At 42.7% G+C, this 27582-nt stretch overlaps 2 protein-coding genes across 4 annotated transcripts; one reads left to right on the forward strand and one right to left on the reverse strand.

Annotated features, from left to right (window-relative positions):
- Positions 1 to 1694: 1694 nt before the first annotated feature.
- Positions 1695 to 8393, reverse strand: atp5f1d (ATP synthase F1 subunit delta). Its single transcript, XM_008300409.1, has 5 exons — positions 8161 to 8393; positions 6996 to 7149; positions 5855 to 5943; positions 1912 to 2041; positions 1695 to 1817 (listed from the first exon to the last, which is right to left on the reverse strand). Exons 1-4 carry the CDS (start codon positions 8275 to 8277, stop codon positions 1919 to 1921), a joined length of 483 nt encoding a protein of 160 aa, XP_008298631.1. The 5' UTR covers positions 8278 to 8393; the 3' UTR covers positions 1695 to 1817; positions 1912 to 1918.
- A 2990-nt stretch (positions 8394 to 11383) lies between these two features.
- Positions 11384 to 27175, forward strand: cbarpb (CACN subunit beta associated regulatory protein b). 3 transcript variants are annotated; one of them, XM_008300420.1, is made up of 11 exons: positions 11384 to 11469; positions 12357 to 12597; positions 13359 to 13431; positions 14568 to 14716; positions 16659 to 16720; positions 18190 to 18352; positions 18766 to 18937; positions 20219 to 20371; positions 20821 to 21058; positions 21524 to 21713; positions 22766 to 27175. In XM_008300420.1, the coding sequence occupies exons 3-11, from the start codon at positions 13384 to 13386 to the stop codon at positions 24288 to 24290; spliced, it is 2700 nt and encodes an 899-aa protein (XP_008298642.1). In that variant the 5' UTR covers positions 11384 to 11469; positions 12357 to 12597; positions 13359 to 13383; the 3' UTR covers positions 24291 to 27175. The 3 variants fall into 3 exon arrangements, with proteins under 3 accessions (XP_008298642.1, XP_008298651.1, XP_008298660.1); XM_008300429.1 differs by lacking the exon at positions 11384 to 11469 and adding an exon at positions 11927 to 12012; XM_008300438.1 differs by lacking the exons at positions 11384 to 11469; positions 12357 to 12597 and adding an exon at positions 12614 to 12835.
- The last annotated feature ends 407 nt before the right edge of the window (positions 27176 to 27582 follow it).

Raw genomic sequence — 27582 nt, forward strand, 5'->3', positions numbered from 1 at the left:
CCCATTTTTTTATTCTGCACTGAAATGATCTATTAAATATCCAGCTTGGAAGTGTGACTGTAATGCAGCTTTAAAAGTATATGCAGCAATTTCATTAGCAGCCGTGAGAGCATTTCTGTGTAAACACTGCTCCTTCCAGCGTACTCACACTTGTTCGAGGCCCTAGAGAGTTTTGACATTCAAAATAAACCGGTTGTGGTTTCTGCTCTGAAGCCTCAAGTCGGCACGTGAGCGAGGGCAGCGCCTCCAGAAAGCCACTCCGAGCTCAAACCTGTGGTTATGAAACAAGAGAAAGGCCCTGTTTTCCACAGGATAGGCAAAAAGAAGGACTTTTCCTGGCTTTGTCACCGAAGCCTGAGGTCACCACTCATAACAAACAAGCCCTGCCAACACATTTACATGAAGCACCAGAGAGGGATTCCAAATAATTCCAACCCACATGTGGGCTTGCAACTGTAAAAGTGACTAAGCTTTTCACCAAATACAGGAGCTGATGTACCGAGTCATGATTTAATCACGGGATACAGTTTTTTTTTTTATTTTAAGGGAGTTACTTTGAAGGTAATCAGATCCAGCAGTGGTTATATGACAAATCTAATGACAGTTCCTTCCCTGAAACTGTGGTTTGCCGAGAAGTAGAATAAAAATCTGATTATCTCAAGTACACTGGCACGAACTATAGCTGACGTCTGCTGCCCCCAAGTGGCCGCTCACGTCACGACACAGAAAACATTGATTTGGGCAGCATTATCCACAACAGAAGGCAAGAATTTAATAATCATAGTTTCTGATTGACTGCTGAATTTTTAAAAACTATTAAACTGTTTGATTTAATTGCACCAAAAGGTCTACATACAACCATCACTCAGCAAGTAAAAACGTCCAGAAACAACCTCTAGCTCTGAGCCAATCGGTACATAATTCTGAAAAATGCTACAGAAAAAAAAAAGCAGGCTGAAAGGGGCTGACATGGATGTGTGATGCAGGAGCTGCTCCTCAGGCCAGACAAAAATGAATAATGACAGAATCTGCCACATACGCCACAGAGGGCTCTTTTGTGGTGGAGTTTCCCTTCAAGAATCCCCTGAATTGGACATTCATGTTGTGGTCTGAGCCGCATCTATTCAAGCTGTTAGCTCCAGCCTGAAGCTGCAGATCTGGGAGCTGAGGCAACGCGAGTGCAACAGAGGATGAGGGCACTTTGTGAGTGGGGAAGTTAGTTTTACAGAGGGTAGAATGAAGGTCTGAAGGGAAGGAATGCTGTCCGGGGGGTGCATCTCCAGCCTTCAGAAGGAGAAGTCTGAACTATTGCACGAAAATTGAAAAATACCAAGTAGAGGGTTTGCAAAAAAAAAAACTATCAACCTCCTGTGAACAAGTGTCAGGACAGTCAGGATAGATTTAAAAATGAGTGCAGTTTCACAGGCCGTCCACCTCTGATTAGAGTGTTAACATTCTTTTTTTTTACATTTTAAATATGGATTTCATGACATAAATAAATCCCAACTCAATGTCACCACTTGCCTTTCAACATTTGCACTTATTTCTTTCACCTTGAGCCCTTTTTAACTCATAAAATGCAGATTTATCAATAACAACGCCAGCTCTGGTGCGTTTCATAGCAATATTACTCAGTTTACAGCTGATAAAAACATGTTTAAGCACCTCTTGAAAGAAACACAATCACCAGGTCATTCCAAATAAATTTATCTTTAATTTCATCCACTGTACAAAGAAAGCCTGGAATCTCCTGGACACTGACTGAACTGGAAACACAGATGAGCACTGATTTCCTTCAAAGCAACAGAACAGATTACCTAGAAGCAAAAAATAAAAGAGCGTTTCAGTTTGACACACACAAAAATGTCCGTATTAGCTGTCGTAAAGAGTCGTGCAGCTGAGGGGACGTACCACAGGTCTACTCCAGGGCCTTGACGATGGCCTCGTTGGCCTCTATGCTGATCTGAACCTCTGCCCTCGCTGCCTCGTCAGATGTACCGGCCAAGTCGGACTGGGCCTTCTCCAGGTTGGCCTTGGCTGCCTAAAAATAGAAAAAAAAAAAGGAACATGGAGTCATGACATGTAAAACAGGGACAGAAATGACAACCTTCGTCATTCAGACTTAGGATTACAGTTCCCTTCGAAGTTCTGTGTAAGCAACGTGAAAGGCAGCATCAAACAAAACTACAGAACAACAATCTCATCCGAAATAAAAAGGAAAAGAAAACAAGACTTTGCAAAACTAATCATCCCAAAATCCCCTTTGAAGCTGCCTGGGATGTAAAAGTCAGACTATCAAGGCCGAGCAAAGGAACAAGTCAGAAGTGGAGAAAGACAAGCAGAGAAAATCCCCACTGCCTCTTTACTCTGAAAGCTCCATTTGTCACAGTCGCGATTAGAAACGAGAAATGCCAAACATAGCTGGAAGTTAAAGGTCTCCCAGTAGGGATTTGACACATCTGCTATAACTCAACAGTGACTGACCTTTCCCTCCTTATTAACAGTGCGGGCCCATGTGCATTGTTACTACAGAGTGGAAGACGACGAGGAGGGGGAAGAAGAAAAAAAAAAAAAAACTCATTTACTGCTATGAAGTCAACTTGACAGTGACAATGGCAGTGCCCAAGGTCAAAGATAGACACCTCTGCAGCGAGTGCACAATAACGCAGCCTAGCATTAACAAGACTGACATTTAAACAAGGACTCCACATTGAAGTTCAACTGCAAACACTGATCAGATGGATAATCATCAGCTGGGAGGTGCTCATCAGCCCGGCCAATAAAAATCAGAAGGGGGGAAAAAATGTTATGTGTGTTCAGAGGATGGCCTCTGCTGTCAAAGATCAAAAACTAGGGGTGGACAATCAGGAATTATGCAAGCCTCCACAAATTGGATATAGACGCCCATCACGCAAATCTCATTAAAACACGAGATCCATAAAGGAGTGACTAACCCACTCTGGATTGACATTCTGAAGGCATTTGTCATCATTTGTCAACACTGAGTCAGCCGGGCCAGATGTTACCGAAACGTCGCTTCGGTTATTTCACATATTGTGGCAAAGCACATTTCAGAAACATCAGCTCAAAAGGATGCGACCGCATGGGTGTGTGTGCGAGAGGTTTTCCAAACTGACTGGTAGGAATTTCAGCTCCATCTCTGTACAGTTTGTGGCAAAGTGTACTTGATGTGTACTTTGACGGGAAGCTACTGTCTTTTTTTTTTTAAGTTTGTTTTTTGTCTTTTTGCCTTTATTATATATCTCTCTCTACTGGACAGTAGAGAGAGAGACAGGAAAGTTAGGGAGAAGAATGGGGGAAGGAATCATAGCAAAGGGCCACCAGCGGGATTCGATCCCATGGCCGCCGCATCAGGGACTATAGCCCCTGTACATGGGTCCCCAGCTCAACTGGCGGCGGCCCGGGAAGCTACTGTCTTGAACTTGAACTGATAAAGTACGACACTAGCCTGCAGCTGGAAGACTTGACTCACAAACACCATCATAATAGCAATAATATCAAAATGATAATTCAGATTTTTGTCCGCCCACATCCGCAGTGAAAGTCAAAATCCAAAGTCAGCCACAGAACAAAAGAGACGCTCAGGATTAAAGAGCTCAAGGACAACTAAGGTACAAAGATAATTGCTCCAAGTGCTGTAATTTAAATCAACTGTTCATGAAGGTGAAGTTCAACAGTGTTTTGTGAAACCAAATTGAAAAATGGCAGGCTTTAATAACAACCATGACCACAGAGTAAACATACAGTGCAAAGAAATATATTAAATGACTGGAATGAAACGATTAAAATGGCATTTAAACAAATACGAATGCCTTTTGCTCAAATCTGAAGATCATATTCAGTGTCCTTTCGTGCCCCAAATATTGATTCCTTGCATTTATACCTCATTAAAAGAAGCAACACAACACCATGATAATCATTAGAAAGTTTATAATGAGGAGATCAATGCAGCTCTTAGATGACTCGTCTTTAAATGCAGGGTCGACGAATGCAATTACAGGATCACCTGCACAATATAACATAATTCAATCAATAAACTCTATTAAATACGGGCCTCTGTGGAAGTTTTAACGCTTTGAATGTCTTGGAGGTGTGTCAGCAGGATATATTTTGGATTGGATTGCTTTTTAATAAGTATTTCAATGCAAAATGTTCAATCGTGAGACACTGACTAAAGGTTTTCCACTGCATCTACATAGTGTCACACATTATCGTTATCTAGTGGTGACGACTTGGTCTCCACCTGACATAAGATAACACAAAATGACTTGCTAGTGTTTCCCTCTTTTCAAACAAACAGTCATTCTGAATGACATGTCAAAGACGTCAAACTGAACGTGATCTCTAAAATACAAACACTTCCTCATGACGCTCTTTATCGCGTCATCAGATGCCCTTTTTCATAACATGAAATTGTAGCTTCCTCTTTTTGTAGGGTGTGTGATACAAGCTAAAACATAATCCTGTGCAGGAAAGGATTGACTGTTATGGATAAAACCTATCACAGTAAATGGAATTGTACAGTAGATTCATAAAGTATTCATACCTGTACACTTAACTGTGTTGTAGATTTAAATCTGAACTGACAGAATTGCAGTTTTGCTCCATCTACTCTCAAAAAAACTAAATGAAAACATCTTGTGTTTACATTTTAGGGCAAACATATGAAAAATCAAAAAGTGAAATCTGTCATCTAGACCCTTACTTGTGGAACTCCAAATTGTGATCGAGTGCATCCTGTTTGCTTTATTCTGTCTCTGACACTTGACTGGAGTTACTGGGTGACCATTTTACTGACTGGACACACACCTTTGTATGTCAAAACAATTCCCAGAAGTGACAGGGCTACAAACAAGGCCAAGAAACCTCTGCAGAAGAAAGGAACAAGGACTGAAAACCATTTCTTAAGCTTTGCGTGGTCCCAGGAGAACAGGTAGAACTTCTCCTTTTGTGCGGTACTTTATCTCTGGCACTACTCATCATGAAGCTAATACCATCCCTGTGGTGGACCGTGATCGTGGCAGCATCGTGAGGTTGCTTCTCAGCAGCAGGGACACGAGGACTGTTCACAATTGACGGAAGGATGAATGCAGCCAAATACAGAAGAAAAAAAAACAGCCAGAGTGCACACAATGGTTCACCTTTCAGCACAACAATGACCCCATACAACAGTCAGGACATTGTTGGAATTTAAGGACAAGAATCTGACTGTTCTCGAGTGGCCTTAAACCTGATAGAACATATGTGTAAAGACCAGAAGATGGCAGTTCATAGATGTTAATTAAATCTGATGGAGCCTCAGAGGAGGGATAGGCTGCCCAAATCCTGGCATGTAAAATTCTGAATTAAAGTCATAAAGACTTAGACGTTCACGGATTTGCTTTAAAGACATTCGCGAGAACCTGTCTTCATGCTGTCATTATGGGTATGAGTGCAGCTTGATTAGAATTCTTTTGAAATGTAAACTACAACACAGAGTGAACAAAAAACAAAGCCTGAATACTATATTTCAACATATAGATTTATCTGGATTTCTTGGTTTACTAGAAAGTAAGCTCAAAAAGTAAAAAGCTTAGCAGTGAACATCTGTTTCGGTCAGTCGGGTGAATAAAATACCAAACAACTTCTATCAGATCGATGCAAAATCATCAAAAAGTCAACTCATTGACTTACAAAATTGCAATTAAGTTATGAAAAGTTTCAGGACTTTGGGTTAAATTGCTGCCAGCTAACACATTTCTGCCATTTTACAATATAATTAGTAACACTGTCCTACATTAGAGCACGTAGGCTTTATAATGTGAACAGAGACAGAAGTAAAGCTTATACTTACTGCGATGTCCAGCTGGTCCAGGGGAACGGCCTCCTCAGCTAGCAGCTGCACCGAAGAATCAGCGTTGACTGTTACTGACCCGCTGCTCACTGTGTGGACACACATGCAGTGTTACTATGCAGGAGTTTTCTAAATGTTTTCCTCATTCAGGATTTAATTTCTATGAACAGCTAAAACAAAAATGAAACTGTGTACTCAGCTAATCACTGCATCCAACAAGCATCTACCATTTTAATAGCTAGTAAAAACTGAGGACCTTGTTATTTTGCAAAAATTGTAGTAATTTAAGCTTCTATGAATCAGACATCAGAGGTATTAGGCATAGTTGGCAGTAAATACCTTACAGGAACAGAATAGTTCAAGTGGCAGGTTTCGACTTTTCAGAAATGCGAATTATAAATATTTCTATCAGAAAATTTAGAGGGAAGGACAGACAAGATGCAATTCCAAACTTGAATGTTCCACTGATAGGTGCCAACAGCACATGTGCTTGGGATTTAGACATTCACAGGGCTGTGCAGTTACTCAAATATTAATCACAATCAAGATTTTGGCTTCCTGCAATTAAATGAACACGATCGGCTGCAATATTGACGTTTAAAATGTGTGTTCTGCTCATAGTTAACCCCATACACAGAGATTCCACTTGCAGAAAACAGCCCTAGTACATGAAATCACTTGGTTGCAGCTTTAAAAAAAAAAAAAAAGAAATCTGACATGAGAATGTTTTATTTCACTCTTTAAAATTATTTTTGTTGCTACAGTGCAGATTGGAAACTAAAGGCTTTTCTGTGCACAGCCACCGAGCTGATTTCTACTGTTGCTGCCACAAGAGGCATTTCTGGAATATCTGCAAATTCAGATGTCTATTGATAAGAAGATGTTCAGTGAATGAGGTGTTCTGGGTATAATTTTCTCTATATTTTGCCTCAAGGAGATGCAATGAATTCAGCTGAAGAAGAACCTTATATTTTGATGCAGGGATTTGTAAAATAGCTGGAATGTAGCACAGCATTAAAGTGGGGTATTTTTTTTTGCCATTATCGTGCAGTCTAAATGGATCAGCAGGATAATGACATTGAGGCCTTATAAGAAGGGCTTGTCTGAGGTCATTTCCCGTTTTTGTACACCAAGATCTTACCAAAGTATTTAGCAGAGGAGCCGTCGTCATTGAAGACTGTGACAACACCGGGCCTGAGCACCTGCAGGGTGGGAACGTGGGCCGGAAGGATACCGAATGCACCGGTGAGTGTGGGCACATCGACCTGCTTCACACTGGCCTCTTTGAAAAACACCTGGGATGGAAAACACAGAGGCAACACATTTAAGCAAAGTGGCAACTAACAGTAACGATTAAGGAGAGACCAAACCAAAGAGACTAAGAAACTTTAGTGTTCCCCTTGCCATTCGCCTCTGAAACGCCTCAACATTTTCTGCAGACATTTTCAATACTTTTTCAATGAAATATTTGCATGATCACTTTAAAATGCCCAAACCTTTGCACTGCAATATCAGCAGGTGTACTCATACTAAATACAAGCATGAATAGACTATATGCTAAATACAATATTGCCTCTCTGCTGTATATGCACCACCACAATTTATACTAAATTACACTTGTACTTTCCCCCATCATTTACTTATCTTTTTGAGTATGCATCGTTTCTAAATGCAAGATTCATCTGCAAAACCACAAAACTGCAAATGGAACTGGAATGGAGCAGAGCGTTGTCAATAACCATTTTTAATGCTACAACAAGAGTTTGACACCTTTGCATGTGTATTTAAAATGCATTATAACAATGAGGACAAAAACATTGCTTTCGTAAAACAGGCTCCACTAACACCAGCTTCAAGGTTACACTTGTGCATTTAACACGCTAATGCTAGGTGGTGGTGGTTTCACGTAACACTTAAACTCAAGCTTATGTTATACATTTAAAACATGTATTTAAAAATGCACTGCAAGATTTATGCATTTGAAAAAAAAAGCAACACTTTACTTTTGCAGTTTCGCAGCAAACAACACACACTGTTGCTCAAAGACAGTGAATGACAGCTACGTTAGCTAGCTAGCTAGCTAGCAATGCTAACCCTTTAACAAACACTACAAACTCTTAACTCGAAAAATAACTAACTGACCGTATGCATAGTTTTCGTGTATAGCAATAAGAGAGACACTGTGTATTAGCAGCAAACTGCTAAAGAGGCAGAGCTTTCTACAAACTTTGACGAGTCATTTCAATGGGACATTTAAGCTAGCCGACCAGCTAGCTGGGCCCGAGGAGCCTCGCCAGTAACGTTACCTGTGTCGGGGAGGCGAAAGTGAAGGACATCTGCGGGCCACCGGAGACGGCCTCGGCGTAGGAGCGGCTTTGCCTCAGCACCGGGAGAGCACGACGGAGGAACCTTGCTGCCATCATGTCTGAAAAGTCTGGTTTTATTCAAGCACAAGTGAATGACAGAGATCCCGGAGCCCTTGCGTGGAGGCGGTCGGTGTGCGCTTGGTAGGACAAGGACGTTGGGAAGCTTCCCAGGAGGCTTTGCGGCGGAGCAGAGGATGCAGGGTAGCGTAGTCTTTAGGAAGAAAACAGCCTACACAAATATTTAGGTTAAAATTATTGTGGTTTGGTTGTGAATTTGTGAATTTGCTGTGAAATTGATAAAAGAAAAAAGGTATATTTTCTTTTAAAAAAAAGCAAAAAAAAAAAAGCAAGGAAACAGCTTCCGACACAGTTTCAGAGGCAGTATTTGTGTAGATTTTTGTTTCATACATTTAATTTTCTGCATTTTGTTGATTTTTTGCAGAGCAATTTATGCCTTTTCTGCACCCATTTATAACAGAGATGCCTTTATGTATTTTTTAAAATAAAAGTATTCATCCATATTTGACGTTTTCCCTTTGTACTGCTTTTCAACTTTGAATCGTGTTCAATAGTTGTTTTTCTACTAAAAGTTTACTAAAAAAGATTCTCTCATGTCAAAGTGAAAACAGACTTTAGGACAATTTGGCTGCACCTGTATTGAATTGAGGCGAGTCACTTTAAAAGGACAGAATTTTTATGCAACCTTAGATTACATTTTCTATTTTTAAATAATAAACATTATCTTGTAGAAAAATGTTTTCACCTTAACATGAAATAATCTTTTTTTGTTATTGTTTTAAATTCTTGCCATGAAAGTTAAATTAAATTAGTCATGGTTTAATGTTGAAAAGCAATAAAAGAGAAAAAAGCTTTTAGGCATTCTATGCAAAGAAATATGCAGAATTGGATGGGACAAGAGTACATTTTTTAAATATTGAGGTGGATATATCCTCAATATGTGTCTATGCTACTGACTAAAAAAACACCTTCAATTGTCTTTCTTGTTGGGTTTACAAATAAACATATTTAGATTTCAACATTTAGGAGCAAGGTCATAAATTTGGGGACACTGGGGGAGATCCAGGTGTATCTGAGCTGCTAAAGAGTGCATCCCTGTAACTCCAGTCCCATAACAAAATTAAAACTCTGAAACTAATATTGCACGTTTGTGTATACTCTCAGTCCTCCTGGTCACGGTAATCCTAAGTGCTACAGTAAAAGTCCAGCTATGTTCTACTAAAGCACTCTAGTTAATTCCATTTAAAATGTCTAATATTGATTTTGAGACCACTTTAGAACTTAAAAGCGTGAGTTCTAACAACTTGGGTCAGCAAGTAAATTATAAACAAACAGGAAACAACAACAGAGAGCTACATCGATAAGGCTCATAAAAGGAGGATATATAATAATACATATCTTCTACTGTACATTGGGTGGGACAGACTGGTATTCAGTCAGTGTTTTGGAGGAACATGAACCTCCCAAACACTGGGGATAGTCATTAATCTGCTTTGTCTTCTGGCTGACTTTGAATGATGAGTTGAATTAATGAACCGCTCATTCAATGAACTCAATAAATTCAGTTTCTAAGAAACAAAGCTAACATGTAAGCAGACTTCCCAGGATGCACTATTACACAGTTTTAACCTCCCAGAGACATACAATAGGGCAATGAATGCTTCTTTTCATTACAGTTAAGACAGTTCTAACCACAGCATCCATAGATTTATAATTGATTTCATGTAACCAGAAGCAGCATCACAGATTGTTTTGGCTCTGGTCAAAAATGGCTTCAATAGCTGTGACTACAAGTTCTCCATGTTAAATAAAAATGAGCTTCCTTAAACTTAACCATTGTCTGAGTGACGAGTTGATTCAACTAGCTGAACTTTTTTTCTCAATTTTGCTTTTTTAAATTTTCCTCAGCTAGTTTTACACTTTTACAACTCTTAAGATGACTTTAAACTAATGAATCAACCAAAGTGCAGCTGACTCAAATGTTTACGATACGATGGGCCTTTAACAATCCTCCAGTGGGGAAATTTGTTTTGTTAAAGATGCAAGGGTATAGTGCAAACATTCAAGAAATACCTGAAGAAAAATAAACAAAAAATATAGACTTCAGATTGTCCAAATTCCTCTGTATGAAAATAACAATACAGCACATATCGATGCGATTGCACAGAGTCTTTCATGAGTAGAAGTACTGATGGTGTATTATTAATATTGCACAGATATTATCTATACTACACAGATATCACACAGAAGAAAAAAAGGCAAAAAAATACTGCACAGCGGGGGAACGTAGGTTTCTAAGATGAATGAACTTCAGATGATTTATAGTGCAGATGCATTAATATTTCTGCTGAATCCTGCTCCTATATACTCCTGAAACTAAAAGCAAACAGGAAACAACAATAGAGGTCAATAAGTCTCATAAATGGAGGACAAATTATATCTTAACAAATCTTCTATTGAACATTGGGAGGTACGGATTGGTCCAAAATACTGGGAATAGTAATTACTCTGGTTTATGTCCCAGATTTCCACTTTAAAACCAGCGAGCGACCAACACCACCAGGAGATGGCACTAAAACCCTGTGCTATTTACTGGCTGAACCAGGAACAACAGACATATGGACCCACTAACCTTCTCTGAGGACCAAGTGTTTTTTTTTTTCTCCATAGACTGTATGGACATCACGACTCACTCACACACACACTAACAGGAATATATATGTGTGTATTTGTGTGTGTGTGCGTGCTTTTTATAATAACATATAAGCTCTTCTGTACCCTTTTCCACACATCTACTACCTACTGACTGCATAGTGTAACAAATCAATAACAACCTAAATAGCAATAAGGAATAATGAGGATCAGAGCTTCTAGTTGTAAAAAAAAATGTAAATGAAATCAAAGCAGGGGTTTACATTAAGTGCATGCTGCTAGGCTTCCCCTCCTCTGACGCAGCTGTGCAGACTGACTGAGCATCAGGATGATTTTTTTTTTTTCTTTCTTTCTTTTTTTTTTTTTTTTGGTGAAAAACCTTCCATCACTCAGCTTTACCTCACTCCCTGCGTCACGTGGTGCGGCTGTGACCGGGGTGGTGGGCGTGTCTTAAGCGGCGGGGTTTCATTCATAAATACTTTTAGCTTTAAAGTCCACATTAAAGTGTTCACGGAAGACTTTGGTGTTATTGGCTTCGCCCCTTTTCCACTCGTGTCGTGGACCAGGCCAGTAGAGTAGGTGAGTCCGCTGCACGCCTGCTTTGTGTGTTCAAACGTGTGTGTGTGTGTGTCTGTGTGTGTGTGTGTGTGATGAAAATCAGAAGCGCCTGTGAAATATCAAGACGGCGTATTATAACGTCGCTGCGCTGATCGGAATATAGCTGAAAAAATATGCGATCGACATAATAATAATAATCATCCGATGCGATCCTTAAGATTTGATCAGCTCGAACCTCCGGAAGGAAGCAGCTGCCAGTGTTAGAAACCCTTTATTTTGGGGGAGAAAAATACAGCCGAGATGCTTTCTTTTGTGTTTTACCCTAATTAACTATTTATTAGATGACATTCCCGTTCATTCCAGGAGGGTATTTGCTGCTCAGATTATGGCACGAAATCCAAAAGCGAATGCGATGCGCTCCATGATACCAGTAATGCAGCTGGTATAGACGGAAATTTTTTGTTAAGCATGACGGGACACGGCATTGCTGGGACACCCATGTCTCACCATCTGCTCTGGCAGCTCATCAGTAGAGCAATCTTCAAGGTTTGGTGCACCACAAAAGTAAGCAGCTCTCAATAAAGTGCGAGGATACACTGATTTGAACAGATTTCTTTCATAAATATGGTGTTTTTTCCCTAATATTTCTTAATGTCTAAGAGCTGATGGTGCCTATAGACTGCATGTCATTCCCATCTGAGTGTTTTTTTTAATAGTGAGGCAGTGTGATGAAGAGAAATGTTGGCAAAACCTCACAAGACCATGTTCTGTTCTGTATTTTTCAGTATAAATGGAAACTTGTGAAGGATCTCTGTGCATTTGTTGAATGCAGCCACTTATGTAATGCACAACTTAACCACACAAACAACTGAATAATCACTCTGCTATGCATGTGTGCTTGTTATCAGCCATGCAGCACCGCCGTCCTGTTGCTCCGAGGCCAGTGGGCCAGCCCTGAAGAGGGGGAAACAACTGCTGCTACTGCTGCTGCTGCTGCTTCTGCTGCTCAGGCTTCAGTTGGCTGGGTGAGGCTGAGGCGGCTCGAGGATGCAGCAAGGGAGCTGAGGAGGAGACTCCCGAGCTAACAGCCCCGACACACACATCCAGAGCTGCTGCTGCTGCTGCTGCTGCGCACAGCCCTCCATCAGGGTAAGACCACTGGGGCTGGTGAGAAAGCAGGATGTGGTACAGCACTTGCAAAGGAAAGCATTTCTGGTCACAGCCCGGTGTGCTTCCCGTAACAGTTTTCAGGCAGTAGAGGCAGGGAATTAAGACAGGAGCTCAGCAGTGGTTTACAGGTTGTGGCGCTGAAGTTGAGTGCTGCAGTGACTGGCGAGGCGAGCAAGGAGTGCTGAATGCTGCTGGCATGTTGCTTCCCTCTTGCTGGGTGAGTAGATCTGTCCAGGATGTGTGTGTGTGTGTGTGTGTGTGTGTGTGATTGTGTGGGCGTTTGGTGCAGCAGTAGCAGTATTAATGGCTATGATCTGTAAGAGCATAGCAGCATCGGTAGCGGTAGTGAAACTCAGCTGCTGGTGTTTCTCTCTGTTCTGTGTGGGCAGATCGAGAGTCTTTGGACTGATATGGAATTATGGGTGATGATTTACAGCCGAGATGCAAACGCTTGCATCTCCTGTGGGGCGGCACGCATGCGTACAAACACACAACATACACATCTGATGCCTCTTGTTGCAGCCTTTCGTTGCTTGTTTGAGCTTTTGCTGCTGCAAAGTGTTAATTCTCCGCTGCCCGTACGACTCTCCCGGGCTTGCACGTCCAGTACGTCTGGATTTATTAACATGCAAAGTGCACTACATGTGGTGGTTTACTTTGTGATTTGATGAACAGCTCCAATAACAGTCATTTCCTTTGTATATTTGTGTGTGTGTGTGTGTGCATGTGTTATCTCTCAGGGGGACTCTCTAGTCGGCCTGGACCATGAGCAATGAGTCTACCGTCTGGAACATCCTACCAGAAAACTCCACAGTAAGTCTGCCTTTCACCACTGGCTAATTCTCAAACTTCCTGTGTGTGTGTCCGTGTGTGTTTGTGTGCAGCTCATCAACCAGACCCATACTTTGCTTCATATTCTCCTCTGGCCGATTGACTGGCTAATAGAGAACATCCTGACCTGGACCTGAAATAATTAAATCTCTGATCTAATCTCGGCTTTAATTTCCCCCTCGCACAGAAATTACAGCGTGATGTCAGTCTAGCGCTCATTAACACTTGCGCCGCGCGTTCTTTCCTCGTGGAGCTCGGCCGAACACTCCGCCTATAAAGACCATCATTCTGATATCGAAGGTCTGTTATCGTTATATAACCCTCGGCTGTCAGGCTGCTTTGATACTCTGTGAAAGAACCAAGCCTGCTGTTGACCTCCATTCTCCCTCTCATTTTGCCATCTATCATTTTGTTGAAACCGTTTCTGTTCTTGCAGCCGGCATGGGCGAAGAAGAAACCTGCTGCAGGAACACATTTTATTTGCAGTGGCTTCCCATCTGCTTATGGCCACTGAGTCGAGTTTTTCTAGAGATTTTAAGACTTCTTGACAAATACATTGTTATGTAAAGTGCTCGTGTGTTGTGAATTCTCTCAGCTGCATGAGAGCTTTCCCACAGCTAAGGTTACACTACAGACAGGTTAATAGCCCTGGCATTAATTGATTGATTGCACTGTTGTATTTATAGATTCACCCTATGCAGGCCGACCAATCAGTGGGGCTAAATCAGTCTTATAAGTGGAGGTAAAACACCTTCAGATCTAGTCGTCTGTCAAGGTGTCAGGCATTTCACGTTGTAAAATAAATGTCTGTAAAATCACCGAACCTGCAAAGTGTATATCTTGATGCTGATTTTTTTGGTGCTGTAAGTCGTGGCTTATTGATGGTTCTCAACCTGCCAGCAAGAATAACAGGTGAGAAATCTGACCGAGTAGAGTGTGGAGGCGTTTTTTTTTTTTCTTCACATCCGTCAGGTCAGAAAGTCACAACATAAGTCACGAATGAGTGGTTGGAAGCTTTTTTTTCCTTCTGTAACAGCCACATAATGTGATCGGCATCTATCTATTAATCCCTTGATCTGTCTTTATTGAAGATTTCTTTGGCCTCTTTTGTACCTCAGGAGATCCCATTCGAAGCCGAGGAGCAGCAGGATGGTTCCGTGCTCCTCCTGGTGATCCTCTCCATCTTCCTGGTAGGGACGCTGATCTTCATCTCTGTCTTCCTCATCGCCTGCCGCCGCTGCTGTCGAGGAGGGCAATGCTGTGCAAGGTGCGATGCAGGAGTTATGTATTAGATTTAGCTTTTTTCATTTTTTTCAAGCAATTCACCTAACCCCCCTCATCTAGAATGACTTTTAATTTATGCAGCACATAAGCTCCAAAAACCTCTACGGAAGCAGCTCGGTTCTACTATAAGAGTTAGACATTATAAAAGCAGCAGCAGTACAATTTAATAAACGTAGCGCTGTAATAAATGATAACCTTACAAAGCCTGTAATGTTCACCTTTGGTTCAACTCTGCTGATTTTAAGGCTACAGAGTGAGCTGTCATATTGGTTTTTATTATCATATTTTGTATTGTTTCCTTGTGTCCCTGCTATTTATTCCCCCTCAAACCTTCAAATGATGCAGTCTGACAAAACAACACCAAACTCTGCATCCCACAAACTTAAATCAACACCACTCCTACGCAGTTCCGACAAAAAAAAAAAAAAGGCAGCACAGATTAAACTGCAGATCCAGGTGCACAGGTGCTGCATGAAAAACACAAGAGTACACACAATTCGTTGATAGAAGCTGCTCTCTCCTGAGCTTTTATGCAACTGCTACTTAGAGACAAACCGGTATTTATATCGAATTTGCATACATACATAATAGATAAAGCTCATTGCGGTTGCAAATGAAGCTAACAGCAGTTCTTCAGCGCGATTCCATTAAGAGGCAGAGAGCCTGCCATCAAACAACCGGAAGCGTCTTTACAATCAAAGAACTGCAGTAGGTGATGGGGAAACTAATATTACCCTATAGAGACATGTAAGCATTTTAAAGCAGGACAACACGGTGCATCCGCTGATTATACGCGTCTGCTGCTTGAGTGTCAGGACCCCCGCGGGGCCAGTTATGAAAACACCTTACATTCAATATTGGCTCTCATTTATTTGTGATTCATCCGTGTTTATTCAGCAGTCAGATGGCTGACCCTCGAGACTCTTTGTCCCTCCGTGCGGCATCACCGCGTACCCTCGAACACATAAGAGCAGAGCGGCTAGATGCAGATAAACAGAGAGCACAGAGGCTGAGGCGTGAAAAGGCAGGGGGAGCGAGCAAGAGGAGAATCGGGCAGGCTGGTACAAATGATGAGTGTAATGAGATTTCATAGCAGCCATCGGCGGTGATTAATCTTGCGTCTCAACCCAGCGCGCGGAGAATACACACACACACACACACACGCACGCAGACACACAAACTCCTGCACACACACGTATACGCAGCATGGAGGAGAAGCGGGAGCCACAGAGGAAATGAAAGACAAGGAGAAGCACAGATCTGGGTGGATGGAGAAATCCCTCAAGTCACTTAACACCCACACACACACACAAACACACACACAGACAAGCAAGTCATAGCGGTGCACAAAGAAATCAGATGGAGAGAAATGACTGGGAAGAGCTTTCAGTTTCTCCTTTTCTGCCTCATCAAGTAAATCCTGTGCATGAGAGTTTAAGAAGCACCGTGGCAGATCAACAGCTGCTAAAGATGTTAAAAACTGAAAGGTTTTCAGAAAGAAGTACACCAAAAGAGTAATACACGCTAAACAAGATGAGCGGGAACCGTACAATCCAATAAAGCACCGTGCTTTATCAGGCCAAGAGGTCCCCCGGCCCTGAAGGTTATCAAGTTACTGGCAATGATTTAGGCCCTCATTGATTATACAGCCAGGCAGGCAGCCATTTAGTCAAACAACATAGTGAATATTCACTCCTATCACCTTACCCATACGCTTGTTTCATAAATGAATTTCTAAGCTGTTCGCCTGTAAGTGCGATTTAAAAGTCCAGGTGTCTCCGAGCAGAAGGGACAAACCGTGCCGCTGATCATAAAGCCTTAGTAGCCTGTGTGGCTGCCTGCATCAGCGGGGTCCATCAGATGAAAGACAGACTTCAGGGGTAATCATGTCACCGCATTGATCCGAATGTTTCTGTGTGCCCCAGGGCCAGCAATGACCCTGAGAAAACCAACACCACCTACATGGAGGAGTCTCAGCCCACCCACGGTAAGAGGAAAAATGGACAAAGAGGAAATGTAGCGAGGGAGGGATAGAAGAACAGATAAAGAGGCGAGTGACTGAGCGAGGGAGGAGTAATGGAGACAGGGAAGCTGGGAAATGGGACTGATGGAGGCAGGAATATTTTTATCACGTCAGCACAAATGTGCCATGTCTATTCCATTAAAATATTGTGATCCCGCCCCAATTAGTGTAAGTAGCTGTGCCATTCCTGGAACACATTCTGACATTTTGGGACCAGTGAAAGCACTCTGTGTCCAATGAGAAATGATTTATTAAAAGGCAGCATCAGTTTGGCACCAAACTGCTTTTGTAAGCCCTTTTGTTTAGTTTTCCCGTCAGCAGTTTGACACATTATCATAGTGATCCTTCACAAAGGTGTCTGAACATCAGACACTTGACCTCACTTGAGTTTAGTCAGTTGAAGTTTATAGTATAGTTGAATCATGGTCAGTTTAATTTGGCTTTGTGGCTTTTTTTTTTTTCCTTTCGTGTCAGAGTGACAAGTGTAATTGTGGTTTACTCATGATGGCTGTGCAACCTGACAGTTTTGCAAAGAAAAAAGGGGTAAAAATGCAATGCCAGATGTGCAAGATTGATCAAGACCTGAGACTTGAAAGCGTGAATACTGATGGAATCATTTTATATTTGTAATAACTGGACTTTACTATGTAGAAATCTGTTTCCACTGACACGAAAGAGTTTTAGAAACCAAATACAAGTTTGTTTTTATTCTATTCTACTCTGTCCAGCTGACTGGACAGAGTAGTAAATAAGTAGTTTTGGACATTGTTTATTTTTATTACACAGCACATAGTGGAACAGTGACAGGAAAAGAGTGGGAACAGATAGTACATGACATGCAACTAAGGTCCCCACGGGAACATGAATCAGGGACTGTTTGAGCAAATAATACGTGACTAAGCCCCACGTGTCAAATGGACCAAACTGGACGTACAATTCAAGACCAAGTGTCTGTTTATTTGTTCCTGATGGGCTCGTGAATGTCTGTAACAGATTTTATAGCAACTTAAAAAATGTTGACACTTTTCATTCAAAACCGCAGAGATCATTGTGGTCCAGGAGGAAAAGTCAGAGGGTCACCAAAGACTGTAGGGTGTCTCCTCTGGGGAGCACGACTGTCAAATTCATAGACATTCAGAAATTACACTGAATGAGTAACTGTTTTCTGCTGATGGCAGTAGAATAAAAAAAAAAATCAAGAAATCTTTAAAAGTTAGCTGGATTGCTCCTTTAGGGAGCACAAATACTGTACAGATGTTTCAGTGTGGACGAAAACAATGAATTAACTCATCGACAGACCAACATTACTATGCTTGAAAACTCTTATATTCAGCTATAAAGTGCCCTTCTCTCGTCCTTCATTCATTCATTCATTCATTCATCTACCTAAATATGTGTCTTTTCTGCCTCTCTTACCTTGTAATTCTGGGTAGAAATCACCATCAGGGTGGATGAGTCGGACTGCCTGTCCATGGCCAGCTCTCACGACCAAGAGACGGAGCGTTTCCTCTCCACGGGCCCCACGGGCCGCCGCGTCTCCTTCAATGAGGCTGCGCTCTTCGATCATGGCAAGAAGGCCCAGGAGAAGGGCCGCAGGTCAGAAAGCCAACACATACACTGAAACCCACATTATGCTTGTAATTCAGCACCAAACTGTCATTAATGTCTGTGCATTCCACGCTTGCTGCTCTCTGAGATTTAAGGATGCAAACATTTTACTGTGTTAGTTTAGGGTGAATTCAGAATGCAGTACGTATGCTGTGGACACAAAGACACTTTCTAATTTTTTCACTGCTCTACTTTTCTCTTAAAGCCCTCAGCCTGATATGCAAAATCTTCAAAAGGAATTATTCTGTAGGGCTAAATCCAGAAGTCAGATATCTCTCTCTGGCTGTTTGTGTCTTGAGGAAGGATAAGCTTCATCACTTAAAACTTAGAGAGCATTTTCAACTTATGTCTAATCTTGCAGGATTCAGACTTTTTATTTAACTCGATGTTGTCCGCCACAGGTACACTCTGACCGAGGGCGACTTCCACCACCTGAAGAACGCCCGGCTGACCCATCTCCACATAACTCCACCGGCCCTCAAGATAGTCACCATCCACGAGTGTGACTCAGCAGAGAACACAATCACCGCGACAACGCGTCCCGTCGCTAAGTCAGCACTTTCCATCTTCCAGGTGACGGCCGTGACCTGCCGTGTATCATTAGTCTTGACCGGGGCCAATTAGAACATCTTTCACTTGGGTCTGGTAAAGGAAATATATCGACCCAGTGTGTCCTGTGAGATCCTCTGTCTGCTCATTTCACACACACACATTTACAGTGGCCATGAAAAGCAGTCACCCTGCTTTTCAGCATCAAATAAGGGTCAAAGTAATTTGCCATTTTTGACAAGAATTAACCCCCAAAAAAGACTCTCTCATGTCAAAGTGAAAAGTGTAACGCACAATCGCCATGCGACCAGACAGTCTTGCAAAGAAGAATGGGATAAAATTATAGCATCCAGATGAGTTAAGATCCATCCACACAGGTGCAATGCTGTAATAGCAGCCAGGCCAACGTGCTAGTGAATATTTATGCAATCAATAATCATACTTTTGTATTTTAAGTTGATATTACACAGTAAAAACAGTTTTTTACTGTGTACACGAAAGCGACTTTATTGTATATTCATGGCCAAAAACAGTACAAATTCTTAAAAAAACAATAAAAAGGGAACATTTCTAGTGAATGAATGTTTTTTATAAGCACTGTACGGTATGTTGGTGTTTGCATACTGTTGCCATTATGTCCTCCAAAATAAATATGCTTTAACCACACCCTTAAAAACTTGTCAAAATATAATCTAAAAATGTGTTGTGCTAACATCGACATGAGGACTTTGCAACTCCTAACTGATGGCATCACACAATTACTCAACCTTTGGTTCATTTTATGATCCAGTAAATGTTGAGAAAATCTGTTTTATGTCTCAAATAATTTATATTTCAATTGAAATAAGAGACCGCTGAACCTTGAAGTCCCTACAACAGCACATATGACCATAAATCACTCTGCCGCTTGTTGTTAAACTTGTTGAAAGTCACAGATAACTGCCTCTTTTAATGTATTTTTATGTAACTACTATATTGTTAACTGATCAACACTTTGACATGAAAGAGTCTGAATAATTCAATGTTGAAAAGCAATAATAGGAGACAACTTTCAAGGGTATCAATACTGGCACTCGGTAAATATGTGTCATTGTGCTGGGATGACTGCTTTAAAGGAATTTGGACTTGATAATCATTCATAAATGTTATCTAAAAATGACAAGAAACTTTAGAAATTCAGCTACTATGCTGCAGAATACTGTGCTTTTGTGCAAAACTAGATTAATCTTTAATACCATACATACTCAGCAAAGGATTTAAAAAGAAACTAAGTCTTGTTTTGTGTGTCTGTGCGCTTCCCTTCAGCCGATGCTGTGTCCGCTACCACAAACAGCGTTGACAAGCCTCAGTGTCAGTCCCAGCGGCGCTCTTCCTGGAGATGCTCTCAACTCTGTGGTGGACACCAGCTTCTGCATGAACACTGTGGCTCTGAGCACCAAGGAGCCGAGCGCTAGCTCTGTAAGTTACCTTATACTGTTGTAAAATATGCAGTATTTCACTCCTCTGGTTAACTAAAGAGTCACACATTAAAAACACATGAGAGCAAATACCTCTCGCGTACTGAGTATGCATACAAATTACCTGCGAGAGCTCATGTTTTCAGCAACTGAGCCGTGTGGAATCTGGGTCAAGCTGAAGTTTGTGGAGGTAATCATTAATCATTCGTAGAGTGATGCATTTTCTTAAGTCGGTCGGTCTTTACACCCACTAGCCAGTCAACCAGTGAGTCATCCATACGGACATCGGAGGGTCACAGAGCCTGAGGGAGGACCAATGAGAATGATGGCTGATGGGTAAACATGGAAGCCTGTGTGGAACATCACTGTCAGACAGGATTATACACAGTCTACTACTCTTGGCAGGTTTCCTTTCTGACCACGTTTCTTGCTCTCTCTCTCTCTGCTCAGATCGAGATGATGGGAGCCGGGCCCCGGGGCAGAGGCAGCAGTGTCAGCGTTGGGGAAGGGGCCGCGCTGGGGAGCGCTGCCTCTCCAGCCGGCGGCGGTGCAGGCAGCCAGAGGCCCGTGCTGCAGTTCTTGACTAAACTGCGGCGCCATGCTAGTCTGGAGGGAGCCAGTCCCTACTTCAAGATCAAGAAGTGGAAGCTGGACAGCAGCCAGAGAGCCTCAAGTCTGGACACCAGAGGTAATGGATTCTTGATGGTGTAAAGTGTATTTCTGCTATATTATTTTTAGAAAGCTCTAATGCAGCCAGGATGTGCTGTGGAAAAAAGAATCTATCTGATTCTAATTTGTGTGTTTTAACCAGCCTTCTCTAATAGTAAACAGACAGTGGTTAAGCATGGGGCTCCAGCAACCAACTGTGAGCTGCCTTTTTACTGACTTTCAGCTACGCACACACAAGCGTAGAAGACAGATGGCTCAGTGACGCAAAGTTTGGTTGTTCCAAATCAATTTGAGCCCCCGAGTAAATCCTTCCTTCATCCTATATAGACATCCTGCCCGCTCACTTCTTCTTCTGTCATACCCAGTGACCAAAAAAAAAGATCACAAATCCACCTCCCCTGCCCCCGCCCCTCACAGTTGATGGAATTAAGTGTCACTTCGCTCCTGCTGTCACACGACTTGTATAACTCGCTGCTCTCGCCAGGCTCTCCGAAGAGGAGGCAGTTCCAGCGCCAGCGAGCCGCCAGCGAGAGCATGGACCAGGACGACAACGACGCTCACCACATAGACCTCATCCAGTACATCGCCCGCACCCAGGACGTCACCTACCGTCCCAGCCAGCCCACCACACGCCTCCTCTCGCCTCCTTCCACACCACCCCCCTCCCTCGGCAGGTATCTTTAATTCCCTTGCCATTCATCCTGTCCACTGCTTTGCTGCCTCATTTCTTTTACTAAAGCTAAAAAAAAAAAAAAAAACGGTGCTAATGAGTTAAAGTAGGCTCTAAGTCCCAGTTCTCCACTACTTTGGGTTAACCTAAAAGTGCGCTTATATTCCCTGAGTGAAATGCTAGCATCAATAAACTAAACTCAAAAATCTTAACATTTAGGTTCAGAAACTTCCCCTGGTAATTTTTTAAGTAAATGCGTTGCCCTGACATTTGAAAAAACACAACGCAGAGTAACTAAATACTACTTAACCACAGTTTGATCTGTTTGTAAGAAGATCCATGTAAGCAAGACGTCTTTCCAAACCAATTTCATAAATTCCAAGCCAGATGCAGGGGATTCCCAGAGTGCATTTTTTCCCCAGAGTGGTGTGGAGAATTAGGACATGGGGTTAATATCTGGCACAAGAAACCATTCCATCGCTGACATGGTCTGATAATGTCATGATGTCCTCAAAGGAGCAAGGGTCACCGCAGTGTTGTTATTTTAAATTCTGCAATTACATAAATTTACAGACTATTAGGTAATGCAACAATAATAATCAAATCTACTGAAACATCTTCTTATCTAACAATTTATTTTCCTAAGTTGAATATTAGATTAAACAAAATCTGTATTTCCTGGGTGCTGATACTTACTGTTAAAAATAAAACCAATTTCTATGAAACTGCCATGAGCCAAGATATTTGATGATCATCTAGTGATTTTGAGTCATGCTACGTTCTGTGTAACGGATATCCCTTAAATTTGATATCCTCAGATGAATTTCTGAGAACTTAGTGAGCTCACATGCCTTCAGCTATGAGTTCACATTCAGGACATGCAACCAGCAACCATTGCAAGTCATAAAAGTCATTCTGTGCATTGTGAACACAGCCACGTCTCAGATGAATGCAGGTAAACGCTCTGACGATGACACTTGTGTTGCGTGTCTCTTTGTTTCCTCCTCATTTCCTTCATTTTATCTCGTCTCTCCATCCCTGTGTTCCACGCTACAGGGTAGAGGTGGAGGTGATGGTGGAGCCCAGCTGCAGCCAAGGAGGACCAGGGGTGATTGGCTTGTCCCCTGATCCTCAAGAAGAAGCACGATCCATGGCAAGAAGGGACGGCGTCCCTTTGGACCCCCTCGACCCCCTCGACCCCCAGGATCCCCAAACACTTTACCGAGACATCTGGTCGCTACGTGCAACGCTCGAACAGTACGCCGCCTCCGACCAAAGCAGCAACAATGACAGGAACTCAGTCTGCAGTGATGCTGACAGTGTGTGTTCGCTGGGCGGACGCACCGAGACCGAAAGAGGAGGGCTCCCCAGCTACCCATCCCAGGATTTAGGGGATGAGGCAGAGGGTGGAGAGGATGACAAGGACTTCTTTGTGTATATTGATGAGAGGTTGGGAGGGAAGGAGTCGAAAAAGAGAAAACAAGCAAGCACAGAATCAGAGCGAGGGGCCAGTGATGGAGAAACAGGGACCCGCAAACTGCTGCAGATGGACAGCGGCTATGCATCGATAGAAGCTCCATCTCGAGGTCCAGAAGACCTGCGACTGTTTGGGAGCAGCAGCATCAGCGGGAGCCCTAAAGACAGAACAGCCCACGAGAAAAGACACCATTTCACCAACGCAGGGCGAACGGGTACGATTGGCGAAAGTTTTGAGTCTCATCTCTTCGAGGAGGAGCCTGAAGATGAGTTGCTGTTGGGTGCCAGTGGGGGAGTTTCCACTGAAGCGAGTGCTGGTTCACTGAGCTGGTTCCCATATGGCCAGATGCTGACTCCTCGAGAGGCTACGCTGCCTCCACCTGCACCGCTAACCCTGCACCGGCGGGACTACAGCATAGACGAAAAGACCGACGCGCTCTTCCACGAGTTCCTCCGCCATGACCCTCAGTTTGACCAGCAGGAGTCGCCGCTAAGAAAGCACCGTTCCCGAATCCACCTCCGCAAGCAGTGGCAGCGGCACAAGCAGTGGAGCGACCCCGGCGTCAGGCACTTCCAGTCCTCCTTTGAGAGACAGCGAACCCCGCTACGGAGGGGCGACAGCGTAAACTACCCCCTGGACACGAGCTACCACAGCACACTGCCCCGCATTGTAAGCGCTCCAGACGAGGAGACCAGCGACGGGACCGGCAGCACTCCAGACACCCCAAAGTTAGAACCCACAGAGGATGGAGGGAAGGGCAAGGGGCAGGGTGTCACCGTCAGAGAGGACCACCCATCCTCATCTCCTCCACCTCTTCATACCTCCATCTCAGAAAAAGACGGGGTTCTAGTCGAGCAACCCGACCCTCAGGAGGACAGCAAACAGTCCGGACACCCGCCCGAACCCCCGGATGAGCGTTCGCCCCCTCAGCTGCCCGACTCCTCAGGCTACGGCCCGCAAACCATCACGGCGGAGCTCACGGACAAACTGACTGCTAACCTGGATGAGAGGCTGTACAGGGGCCTTCGCAGGACCAAGGAAACAGCCACCGAGTGCGTGATGGTGACGGCCACGCACGCCTCTCCGGACCACAGCCCAGTGTAGCAGGGCTCCAGTCGTCCTCCTCGTCAAACCTCGCTCCTCCTGCTGACACACACTGTTCTCTCTGTTTGGTCTGTCTCGCCTCGGTTTAAATGTGTCTCCGCTCAAACGGTGGGTGACCCGCACCCGTAAAGAAACCATGCAAAATATGCTTTAAATCAGATACACAGCTATTCCCAGATAATCGTAGATGCAGTCGATCCGCCAGAAATGCATCCCGTCTCTCTGTGTAAGTGTTAGCATTACGAAAGCTGTTCAGTGTTGCCATTTTACAAGCAAAATACAAATCAAAAATAAGAGCTAACATATCAGAACTCATGTTATTTTAGTAATAATTGCTTCCTCATTGATTGTTTCTGTGTCTGTGGTCTATTTATGTCTCTACTGCTGTCTTTCTTGTCTCCAGTAAGAATAAGTGAAGCTGAGGGCTGGTGTGGCCTCTTTACTCTTTGATCCACTGTGAAACCAGGTGCTATTAGACAAGTAGAAAGCTACTGAACTGGACACAACAGATACCTACAAGTCCTGTGATCCTACATAATTGGATAATAATGTAGTTTTATCATATTTATAATAGAAAAGATTTGTTAGAATATCCTAATTAATCTGTCCAAACTATATGAAGCATCATTTATCTCGATGTCTAGCCTATTTCGGGATCTTAAAGTCCATCCCAAAAATAAGAGGAGGCAAATCACGTAGAGCTAATCAGACCATTTTTTTTTTTAGGTTCCCAGTCTGTGGGTCGAGACCCCTGGAAGTGGTCTTCAAATGATAAAAAAGCCAGAAAAGTTTCTGCTAGAATATAAAATTGAAGATATCTTTTAATTCAGTGTGTGACTGGTTACGATGTTTGCTGTTTTTGACCGAAAATGCTTCTCAGCTTTTGTGACAAATATCTTGTTTACTTTTATCAGTTTGTTCAATGAGTAGTAATATATTTTTGTACGTCTGCATTGCTTAAATGACAATGAAAAACTGACAGCGTGGCAGGTTTGGAGAGGACACGTCCTGCACCGACAGACAGAACTATCAGACTAGACTCCAGCACCGGGGTGTAGTTAGTGGCAGATATATAACAGTAACGTACGACTCCATAAGCTATGACTCTTAGTATTTTGTGCATCAACTGACTTGTGCACAGGTTTACAGCCATGACATGGGCAGTTACATTAAAGCTTGTTAAGGCTGCTCTCTCAGACAATTTATACGAAAAGGCATGTTTTCTCGTGCACGGGACTCACAAAACTTATTTGTCCACATACGACATTCTTATTTTCCCTCCTCCTCTTCTCCTCTTGAGAAAGTTACCAGTGCAGTCGATGCCTCCCTCGAGGGCTGAAGACTTCCTGCCAGCTTATAAAACCAAACCGAACAAAGACCATATTTATATTTAACTCCATTTATTTTTTTCCCCTCCTATTTTGCGTCTTCTTTAACCTTCAACCACATCATCAGATTATGTCCTGCGGGCAAAGAATGCATGCAATGAGCGGAATCTGCTTTTACATTCTCAGCATCAGCAGCAGGTTGATTGTAACCCAGTTTTGCTCATGAAACGTTTTTCTTCGAGGGCTCTTTCTCTCTCTCTCTCTCTCTCTCTCTCCCACGTGCAGTGAGGGGATCACTGCAGAAGATGGTGTTGAATATTAATCATAAGAGGGGAAGGGAAGTCCTCCTGGCATCCCCTGTTTCCCCCCCTTCCTCATGCATCGAGGTTGCAGTAAACGGAAACAAATATTACCCTCCTTTCTTTGTTTGGGTGGATGGATGGTGATGATGCTGCCCAGATTAGATCTTTCTCCCGTGCATGACAGGAGTATCCTCTTGTGGCTAAGTGGACTCCGAGGCAGCAGCAGCAGCGTTGCTCATTAGAGGAACAATGACTGAGATGAAAGGAGGTGTTCTCAAATGAAGAGCAGAGAGCTGAGCGTTTAAAAAAAAAAAGAAGATTTTTATTGCTCTCTCTCTTTTATTTCAGGCAAACCCTCATCCACACACACACGCTGAACCATTATGTCACTATTAAGAAACACGACGCTCTGGCACAAATTTGTTGATGCTAATTAGCAGGAAGGGAATAAAATATCAGTAATCCCCCACTCGCAGTTATGATGAAAGTGATGATAATTACTCAGCAAATTCTGGTGAAAGAGGGAAGACAGCTGCATTTCCCACAGATCAAAAGCCAAAAAAAAATGTCTCAGAAATGAGTCAGTGTGAGAGGACGACACTACAGCAAACCACAGAGAAAATAGCCATGATTGAATTCAAATCAGTACATTTGTACAAATATTTGAGTCTGCTGTGTATACAAGCACAAAGTCACAAGAGCTAGACGAAATCGATGTCCTTTGCTACGTTTAGACAGATGCTGTATAACTGGAGACACTGTTGTAAATGGTGTTTGTATACTAACCAGTAGCCTGTCAAATGCATCGATGCATAGCCATGTGTAGGTCTGCATGAGAGTTAACATTTTAGTACAAATCTTCATGTTTTCTCAGACTTATGGTACAAACTGATCGAGTCCATAGTTAATGCTCATTTGTTTCAGGCAGAAGTCAAAACATTGGTATGACTAGAGATTTTGTACTTTATGGAATCCACTTTTAAGAGTCATGCTAGGATGCTGTAACCGACGAGATTTTGTGAGATTTATCTCTTTGAAAGTAGAAGTATTTCTGTATTCCTTGCTTGTTAGTAAACTGCTTAATTTCTCAAAGGACAAAAAAAAAGAAAAAAAAAAAGATGAGCTTTCTTAACTTTGCTTTTGTTGATCCAAATCTATTGAGCCGTGAGGGACCAAATCATTAAAAAAAAAAAAAAAAAAGAAGTGTTATTTTAGGGTTGTTTTCCAATCTGTGAATAAATGAATGAAACAAAAACAGGTTATAATGTGCCTTATTTCAAGGTTGTAAATGAAGGCGTGGGAATGGATCGCAGATAAGGTTCCCTCTCATGAATCTCATTTCATTTTTCTCTGTTGCTCAGGCTCATATTGATTTCTTGCCTCTCCTCATCACCTCCTCCAAATTAATTGGAGAGAAAAGCCAAATCCAGTCTGTGATCTACAAAGGGAACTTCTTAAATGTCTGCCTTCCTGTTTGCAACTTATAATCTGCCCCTCTGGTTTCAAACACAGGGGGGGCAGAAACAACAGCAGCAAATTAAGGTCATTGTGTGACATGGATTTACCCGACCGGATGCTTGATTTGATGGTAATCATAGCAGAAGATACACAAGTGGATCATGATTCATCGCAAACCCCTCATCACCCCGCCCCCTTCAACTT

This window comes from Stegastes partitus, unplaced genomic scaffold, assembly GCF_000690725.1.
Source record: "Stegastes partitus isolate 25-593 unplaced genomic scaffold, Stegastes_partitus-1.0.2 Scaffold33, whole genome shotgun sequence".
Taxonomy (NCBI): Eukaryota; Metazoa; Chordata; class Actinopteri; family Pomacentridae; genus Stegastes; species Stegastes partitus.